Raw genomic sequence first — 9,983 nt, forward strand, 5'->3', positions numbered from 1 at the left:
ATTATATAGTAATTATTATATAATATTTTTCTAATAAATTTTTTTATTATAATTTTAAAATTCATATATTCTAATATGATATATTCTATGTTCAAAACTTACATTATAAATATACATATTTCGATATTATAAAATGGTAATTACTATTGGACAGTTATATTTCAGAAACAAGTAACATTCACACCAAGATTGTTAATAGCAGATTTAAAAGGAGCATTAGGTTACCTGAGTGAACAAGGTTCTTTATATGATACAGAATCAGATAATCAGTTGCTATGGGATAGTACAAAATTGGAAATTACTAGCGCTGAACCTAGTCTAAGAACATCTTTTATTCAGAGCTTAAATGAATTTGATGGATCAGTGGATTCGGAAAATTTCAATTTTGAAAGCGATGTAAAGTCATGGGTTGACTATCTTTCACCACAATTTCATCCAAGAACAATAATGGTTATCAAACAGTATTTACATAATTGTACGCAGCGGCCATTTAATATATTCACGTATGGACGCGATTTATGGTCTACGGAACAATTCTTTGATAATTTCACAGACAAAATACGATTATATGTTGAAGAATGTGATTTAATGCAAGGATTTCAGGTGCATATTTATACATTATTGCACACCATTTTTTTATTATTAAAACAATTATGTCATTACTAATATAATATGTCATTAAATAGGTACTTATGGATTCTATTGATGGCTTTGCTGGTCTTGGAGCGTCTTGCGTTCAGCATCTACATGATGAGTATGGAAAGAGTATCTTGGCATTTCCATGTCTTGACTTTAATAATGCCGAACCTAGTGCATCGGATTTAGTTAAAGTTGTCAATACAGCATTATGCTGGCAACACATTGGAGAGAATTCATCGCTTTATAGTCCACTTTCCTGTGGACAAGTCGGTTGGCCATTCGGAGCTGATGCACGTAAATTTGAGAACATAACGTATAGTCCAGAACTAAAATATCACAGTAGCGCGATATTAGCCACCGCTTTAGACACATTGAGCTTAAGATATAGAACCAAGAAATATCCGAGCGCTAGCTTATCTGATTTGTGTGCCGATTTGAACAAACTAGGTCGCAAAGCTGCGGCGACTAGTCTGAGTCTGCCGTTTCCTATGAAGATGAAGATGGATTTAATAGACGTATTAGATGAATTCGAAGGCTCTCTATGGACAAGCCTAACACCGAATTGCGACATACCAATGGATAATAATATGCAAAGTATAGCGTTACGAGGTATTTCCGAAAACAGAATAAAGCGACCCATTCACGAAGCTAGTAAACAAATATCCAAACCAGCCTACAGATGCTCTAGCGTACACGAGATGATGACGTTGTATCTGGCATGTACGTGTCATGCATCGGCTACATATTTATCCAACATTGAAGCACCGCTGAAAATTACTTTACCATATCCAAAGATCTTTAATAATAACGTAACTAAGGATGGCAATATCGCCGGCTGGCCCGTAGGAACCGGTAGTCTTCTTATTAAATATACGAAAAATAACGTCGAGATTAAATAATGATAAAATTTAACAGCGTTTGCTTTCTTTTTTAGATGTAAATTCGATTGCAGTAATGGCTGGAATGCACAGCGGTAGTAATGTCGCGGCAATGTACGAATCTCTACTTAAACAAACCAAAAGGATAAGAAGTATCAAGAAATTCCATGCCTTTACGGATTCCGGACTCGAAGAAGACGAATTTGTGGAATGTGTTCATAATTTAACTGATTGTAAAGAAGCATATGAAGATTATTATATCTAAAGAATTATTGTAGAAGATTTAGAATTATAAGTAGAAGATTATTATTGAATAATTTTAAATATTCTAATATTTATTTTAACTTACATTTTCAATATCTTGTACAAAAGCTTTTGTGAAAAATTTAAAAACATTTATAAATTTAATCTATATGATTAAGATTTTGAAATATATGTTTTTCTACAGTTGTATGCAATTAACCTTCCGTCAAACATCATACTTGAAATGTGAACTTTGAACACATGTACGCATATATTAGATATGGGAAAAAAGTTCGTGGCGTTTTTCCCGTTACATCTAACGGGAAAAACGCCACGAACTTTTTCCCATACCTAATATTTTTTAAGTCTTGATGATTAATCAATAATTTTCATTTAACAGTTGTATAATTTTTTTATAAATATGAAAATTTTATAGAGTATTAATATCAGAGAGTTTGCATGTTCATATTGTTTATAAAAGAATTGTACAATCAACAATAAAGTATACAAGTAGGTCATAGTTGCTTGTAAATTTAAAATCGAAATGTCCCTGAGGGTAGGAGTGGCAAGACACACCCTGGTTATTAGATTGCACGATTTCGTATCAGGTATGTGAAAACTCAGTCCTCGTTGTTCTTTTGTAAATGTAACAGTCCTTTTTTAATCCAGTTTAAAAAGTTCTTTAATTTTCATCCAAATTAATTTTTTTTAAACTACTTTTCCTGTTAAAATAACAAAAAAAAATATCTTTTAAATAAAAAAAAAGAATAATCTAGAATCCTGCGCGCGCGTGTTCGTAGTATTATAAAAAAAATATTTAATAGAATAATGGGTAATAAAGTGGCAACGTTTACTGAAGAACAACTCGAAGATTATCAAGATTGTACCTTTTTCACGCGTAAAGAAATCTTAAGGTAATACTTTATTTATACTATTTTATTTTGTCGAAACTTCTTTCATTTTTTACAGAATATTTAAGAGATTTCGAGAAATAGGAGATCCTGGAATGATACCGCATACCATGACACCGCAAGAGGCATCATCTCTTCGTTTGCCTCTATCGTATTTGGCTCGTATACCCGAACTGAAGGTTTATATTATCTAATATTAAAATAATTTCGAACATAAATTCTATATAGGTTTCATATGTATATGCTGTAATAAAAACTTCACTTTATTTATAATTATTTTAAATTAATGTATATACATAGACATAATATATGTAGGTATAATTTTATTTTACTGTAAATTATATATATATCATTATTTTAATACAATGTTACATTTATGTAACTTTAATTGTTATTTATGTAAGAAAATTTATACAAATATATTTTTGTCTTAATTAAAATACGTATTCTATAATACATATGTATTCTATTCGCTGCAATGAATATAGATAGAATATCATTAAATATTGAGACAGAATATTTAAGCTTATATTTTTCAGTATTATTATATACATAATCGAATGAAATGATATAATATTTAAACTTACATAATAATAAATTTAAATAATATTTAAATAATATTTAAATTTATCTTATTACGTTTTAGCTAAAAATATATTTTTTTCCGAATTTTTATTAACAGAAGATATTTTTTTATTTTTAGGAAAATCCGTTCAGAGAACGGATCTCGGAAGTTTTTACGCAACGCCAGGATTCAAGACAATCTACATCCGAAGGAATTTGTTTCGAGGAATTTCTCGAGATGCTGTCTGTGTTCTCTGAACAAGCACCGCGGGATTTGAAAGTCTTTTACGCCTTCAAAATTTACGGTACGGACCACCAGGTGAACCAGACGAGCGGACAGACAGACAAACGGACGAACGGACGGGCGAACCGTGAGAGAGCCTGGAGGTCGACCTCGCTGTACCTATAGTTGTTCCATGGCTTGAGGAGTACATACGGCGTTCAGACACGACATCCATGATGCACGAGAATATTTGCACGGAACAACCGATCGATTTTGCCGCGGTGCAGTGTTATAATTATACCTTTATCCGAGCAGGATGTTTTTCCTTTGCCATAGATTACGTTTTTATCTCGTTATCCATTGCTTTTAACTCTCATAAATATTTTACGATTAGGCTTAAGTGAAAAAGCATTATCGATACAAAGAAGAATCGCCACTAGATCCATTTAGCTTTACTTGGACAACATTCTGATGATCGTTTTTGTATCGCATCTATCAATTTGTAATCTTCCGCGAACAGATTTCGACGAGGACGGGGTGTTGGGTCTGGACGATTTGGAGCGCACCTGTCGGCAACTGACTCGAGGTGGGCTAAGTGCCGAAGAGATGACTACCGTGTGTCGAAAAATTCTGGAGGAGAGCGACATAGACGGCGATGGGGTTCTGTCTTATCTCGAATTCGAACACGTTGTAACCAGATCCTCCGATTTCATGGCGACTTTCCATATAAGAATATGAATACACGGAAATAACGATTTTGTTGAAATATCTAGAACTTTAACTACAGATCTAAAAATAATTTTATTAAATCATCAAGATAATTATATAACATATTCAAGGTGGTAGATAATGTTGCAAAAAGTTTCGGTATTTTAGTAAACTTGAGCATGCTACATATTAATTGTTTTGATGATCTAAAAAGTTAGTTTCTAATTTATATCTAGCTAAATTTTTAGATACTTTAACAAAATCATTCTTTTCGTGCACAAAAAATACATGTGATGTAATATATTTCTAAAATATATATGTTTAATTATAATATATGATTAATTATTAATAAACGAATGTTAAAAATCGGATTAATCTTTCAAATCATTTAATTGTTAGTTTGATTAAGAAATGTTTGGTATATAATTTAAAAAAGAAAAAATTTAGTTTGAATAGAATAAATCTTCTTTAAGGACAAAATGTAAAGATGTAGCTTCTCTATAATATTATAGCTTTAAAGTTATAATAGTCGATAAACGAAGTGAAATATAAGAAACAAATTGAATAATAAAATCGGTATGTGATTTGAAAATTACATCACGTAATAGAGGATTAACAAATACCTGAGAAATTATGAGTTCGAAAATTATCTCTCTTCCGTTTCATTTCAGTTCGCGCTTCATGCGATGTAATTAATGCCCATTTGCTCATTTTTATACTCTGCTATAATGAAGATTGCCGGCTTTTCAGTTGAACCTTTCAATACGTCGAGTTTACGTCCATAGTCGTAGAGTCGAGACGAAGAAGTACGCTCGAAGGTTGTTCGAGACGGAAAAGAACAGTAACGCTTAAATAATAACGCATCTCGAACAAACGCGTCGGAGCCTATAACAGTTTCTTGACCCGCGACGTTAATTTATAGTTATTTTCATCGTGGTAAATCGAGAAGAGGTAATCTGCATAAAACGCGTTTGCGGATCCGCGGATCTCAGCGACGCGCCTATGGACCGTATACGTGACGAAGTTAATATCCTTCGTCATTAGTCGTTCACTGATTGCGGACTCGTGGAAAAAGTATCACTCATATGCTCAAGCATCATTGGGTCCTACAAGGTACTCTTAATGCGCTACTTACGCAGACGACGCGTAAGTCGGCAAACTTTCCGGCAAACTTGTCCGCGAATTGTCGCACCTTGAAGACTTGCGGGAAAGCTGTATGAATAATTATAATTAACATGAAATTACTTGACGAATTGGCAGCACATCTGATCTCAAATGCCGTCAGCAATGAATTTCTTAATGACGATGTTTCCTGCCGACGTCTGATCTGCGAGGTATATACGTATAACGATAGACAAAATCGCCCCGGGATCTTTCGTGAAATACCACAGATGAGACTTTCGCAAACTCGCTGAGGCAATTGTTAGCTCGATAGATGTTTAGCTGAGGCGCCGATGTATCGGGCGTGTCAAAAGTCACGTTTTTTTCATACAATACACTTTATCCAAGAGACATCCTCGGATTTACATTTATGTTACTACAAAACTGGAAATTGATCAGGGAAATTGATTAGGAAAATCAGAAAAAAATCAGGGAATTTTGCAAAATTTTCTAGAAAATAAAAATTTCTAACTTTAAAGAAATTTAATAAGTACATCACTGCAATTTTGAAATACTGTCAACTTAATTAAAAGTGAAAGTAGTGACAGCAACATTAATAATAATTTATATTGCTATGTTAAATTAATCTCAACAAAATATTTCCTAAATCAGGACAAAAATAAAAAATTTCAAAATATTATTAAAGGTCAAAAGAAATTATGAAATTTTGTCTGAAAATTAGAGAAAAGTTAGTAAAAAGTACGGAATTTTAGGATGAGGAATTGATAACAATTTTGATTTAGAAGATATCCTTTGAACATTTTTGGGCGTTCCTTAGAGATCTATGATGTATCGGGACTCCTTCATTGGCTATTTTCTCCAAACAATACGTGGAATCTCGATTTCCGTTGCATTCTATCTTATCTTCGACCTTGAAAAAGCTATTATTCTACTCGCGGTTTGGCTTCGACCACCTGTGGTTTGGATAAAAGTGCACGACCTTTGAAACACCCTGTACATCGCTTTGTACGCGTCTCAGATATACCTTCTTGCGCTCTCACACATAAGTTGCCCCTGTTGAACAATAATGAGCGATGGTGAGCAAGTAACCGGGCTATTCATTCTTGCTCCAGACAGGAGTCCCTCCCGGCGACGCGGCGACGCGGGGGGAGATCCGCGAGTGCGATTTCACGACTACGTTAATTTATACGGGACGAGACGTAGGCATCCGTCCTCTGCGAGGGCGAGAATCGAGTGCTGGACCGCGGAAGGGCGTGCGTGTAACACGTTGCGTTTCGCTTCCCATTATTTTCTGCGGCGCGGCGTTTTGCCGGCCCGCGCGCTCGTTTACGCAATCGTATACCTGCTGATTTCCAAAGGTTACTCGGAGTTATTCGAATGGATCGCGCGTGGAATACCGCGCGATTCTCGCGCGTCTCGAACGCATTGCTCTGACCACGACGGCGCTCGGCGCTCGAATAATGGAACACCGCGCGTGAGAAGCATGCCAATCTTTTTCGGTTAATTGCGATTAAGCTGTTAAATTGGTTTTTGCGGTACGCCATATGAGAGCGTGAGCTGTAGCCCGTGCAAAAGATTTCGTTTCGGGTAACATATAGTGCGCGCGTCGCACGTGTAATGCAATTAAGTCGCAAGTTTGAGTACTCTAATTGTGCTCTTGTCGCAAGTCGTTCCAATACAATTGCTTTCTCATTTTGAACGCATAAGAGTGCCTATAGAATCTCTTCTCATCCGCGAATAAGAATTAATAAATAAAATATTTGTAAAAATTGAAAAGATTACAGAATGCTCTATATTCGTCAATTATTACAATGTTGATTTGTTTCTTATTATACAATCTGAGTATTAAAATTTCACAAAATTTCATCAAATCGCTCTGTTCTCAACCTTCTCGGACATGCGCACGTCTTGCATATTCGTCGGCATGTCGCCCCTTCGGACTTCCCCTGCCCATGGTGGAGCTCGCTCGCTCCCCCTCCCCCCCCCCTTTCGCTGGCCGACCGGGGCCAGGGTCCGGTCGTCTTAAAAAGCGGTCGAAATCGGAGATACCGCCCTGTGGCACGGCCAGTTATAGACAGCCGCGCGGTAACTAACCAAGTCTCGGGACCAAGGCCATCCGGTCACTTCCCGGCCCCTACTTCGGGCCCCGCCGCGCCGTTCCAACTTCCACCGTCTCTCCTCGTCCTCCCGGCGGGCGGCGGGTCGCGGAGTGGCCCTCGAGGCCCCGTGAAGCTCTCTCTCTCTCTCGCCTCCCCCTCGACGCAGGTCCTCCGCCGTCCGCCGCTCTACGTCGAGGAAACCCGGCTCTCTCGAGAGGCTTCCCCTTCGCGGGACCCACAGCCAACCGCCTTCCATGCCGCGATGTCCGTGCATTCTTGGACCTCCTCGACGCGGCTTGTCGCGACGGGTCCGTGCGGAGGGACTTCGCGTAGCTCCTCTCCTCCCCCTCTTCCCCTCTCGAGGAGAGACGAGACGAGAAGTTGGAGAAGAGGAATGAGAAGGCAAAGATCGCGGGTGGATGGCGACGAGAAGGAGAAGAACAGATTGAGGTAGAGAAGGAGCAAGAGGAGATGAAGAAGAAGAAGAAGAAGAAGAAGAAGTAGAAGAAATGAGCAGTGTCGAGCAACGTAGGTAGAAGGAGAGAGGAGAATGCACCAGTGGTGAAGCCCCATGGTGCGATGGTGGAGGCGGTTGAGGAGGGCAAATTCGAACTCAACTTTTATGGCGCCCTGGCGTGGGCGAACTCTTACACGCGCGTATAAGCTTTGGAACTTTCTTCGATGCTTCGACCCATAGGTCTAGTAGTGACACTATTCGGATGTAGACTTTTCGATGACGGGCGCTAGGATGATTTCCGAGCTATGTGGGCGGTTTGGTAGGTGTATCGAATCCGTTGCCAGGCGACACTTTGAAGGCCGGAAGATGTCCCAGAGTTTTGTTCGCACAAAGTTTTATTCGCGCGACATACAAAGAACATAAAGCTTTATCCTCTCTGCAGAGTATAAATTTTATTCAATTGCTGTATCATGTATCATTTAGAAATCGACACAATGAAAAAATTTTCTAGTTAAAAATTAATTAGAATTTTCTGGTTAAATTTATTAGAATTCTAATTTTTACCAATAATTATATCAATTAGAATTCTAGTAGATTTGATCAGAAAATTCTGTCCATTTTCTATCAAAATTACTGTTTAATCGAATCAGACCATTTTTCTTAGTGCAAAATAAATGATTCGAAATAGCAAAGGAAAATTTCTAGTACTCTAGTAGTCTTATTACTTTTTAATGTTACTATACAAAAGAAAATGGGAACTCTAATTCTGAGTAGCCCTTTGATGGGCAAATTGGGAGTTTGCATCGCATTCCACTAAATATCAACTAATCGTAGTAATATACAATATTATAATTTCGTACTCAACAATCTAACATATAACATAACGTGTGTTATATTACATTTTTATTGTTGAGTTGGATAATATAACATGTGTTATATTACATTTTTATTGTTGAATTGGAAATTATAATATTGATAAAGTTAGTCAGGATTTATTGAGATAATCATAAAATAAAAACAACAGACGTTTTTAAAGGGATGAGAATATTAGGGAAATAATAGGACACAAAGTATCCCAAATAATTAAACATCATCTCTTAGGAAACATGAGAACTTCCAAACAAGTGAATAATAATAATAAGTTCTATAATATTCTTGTAACTTTCAATAAAAATAAAACGATATATATAAGCAAATACAGACAAATAAGTTAAATTATTAGATACGACAATTAGAACAAGCTCTTGTTGAAATTAAATCAATCAGAATTAATGTAATTTCTTCTGTATTTAATGCATTTAAGTTAAGAAAGTGACATGATGACTTGTTGATACCGAAAGATCAGATTTTATCTGATTAGCAGGCAATAGTCGTGTATATATTATACCAAACCAACAATGCGTAAAATTATGATATTTTTTGAAGTTTGGATAATTTGAATTGTATAGGAGAAACCTCGTAAAATATATGTCTACTTAAATGCTTAATTGGAATAAGCTGATTCCATGGCCTTGAAAAGCGTCCTGTATGTAGTCATCGTGGACTACCGTTTCGTGGTAATATTATTCAGAGATAATATTAAATGCTCGGAAATAATGGCTCTCTCTCTCTCTCTCTTTCTCTCTCTCTCGCAAACTAAGCGTGAGATACGGTCATGTCTCTCGATGGTATCTGCTAATTACCTTAACTGTATTGCCACGTAGTCGCACATTAGTCGCAACCGCTTTACGCCGAATGTATTATCATTCATGTGCCGTTAAGGGAAACTCGTACAAGCGTGAATTTTTACCACGTCGACATTGTAACGCGAGTTCATCGCGATCGACTGCCTGACAATAATTATGTAAGTGTTCCCATTAATCGCACATCGTGCGGGTTCCACGCACAATAACGGCGCTCCTATGTTAATTAAGCTTGATTTTCCATTAGATCGTCGCAAGTTGAAGTAAAAAATCATGTCTAAAGCGTTGTATTAAAGCGATGTTTCGTTAATGTAAAATTGTTCACAATCCTTAAAATTTTAAAAGTACTTGAGGATCTTGAACCTCCCGAAACCGGACCTAGATATCTTCTCTTACTCTTTTTCATTCTCTCTCTCTCTCTCTCTCTCTCTCTCTCTCTCTCTCTCTCTCTCTCTCT

General features: G+C 36.6%; 2 protein-coding genes across 2 annotated transcripts in view; both read left to right on the plus strand.

Annotated features, from left to right (window-relative positions):
* The window catches only part of LOC108695096 (protein misato), a 2,765-nt gene extending 983 nt beyond the window's left edge, over positions 1-1,782 (plus strand). The window contains exons 3-5 of the mRNA XM_018204854.1: positions 166-603; positions 687-1,491; positions 1,574-1,782. Of these exons, the coding sequence (XP_018060343.1) occupies positions 166-603; positions 687-1,491; positions 1,574-1,782 (1,452 nt within the window). The remainder of the gene's footprint in view (positions 1-165; positions 604-686; positions 1,492-1,573) is intronic.
* Positions 1,783-2,588: 806 nt separating this feature from the next.
* Positions 2,589-4,196, plus strand: LOC108695166 (calcium and integrin-binding family member 3-like). Its single transcript, XM_018204927.1, has 4 exons — positions 2,589-2,674; positions 2,730-2,850; positions 3,375-3,540; positions 3,979-4,196. The coding sequence occupies exons 1-4, from the start codon at positions 2,589-2,591 to the stop codon at positions 4,194-4,196; spliced, it is 591 nt and encodes a 196-aa protein (XP_018060416.1).
* The last annotated feature ends 5,787 nt before the right edge of the window (positions 4,197-9,983 follow it).

Source organism: Atta colombica, unplaced genomic scaffold (genome assembly GCF_001594045.1).
Source record: "Atta colombica isolate Treedump-2 unplaced genomic scaffold, Acol1.0 scaffold126, whole genome shotgun sequence".
Lineage (NCBI taxonomy): Eukaryota > Metazoa > Arthropoda > Insecta > Hymenoptera > Formicidae > Atta > Atta colombica.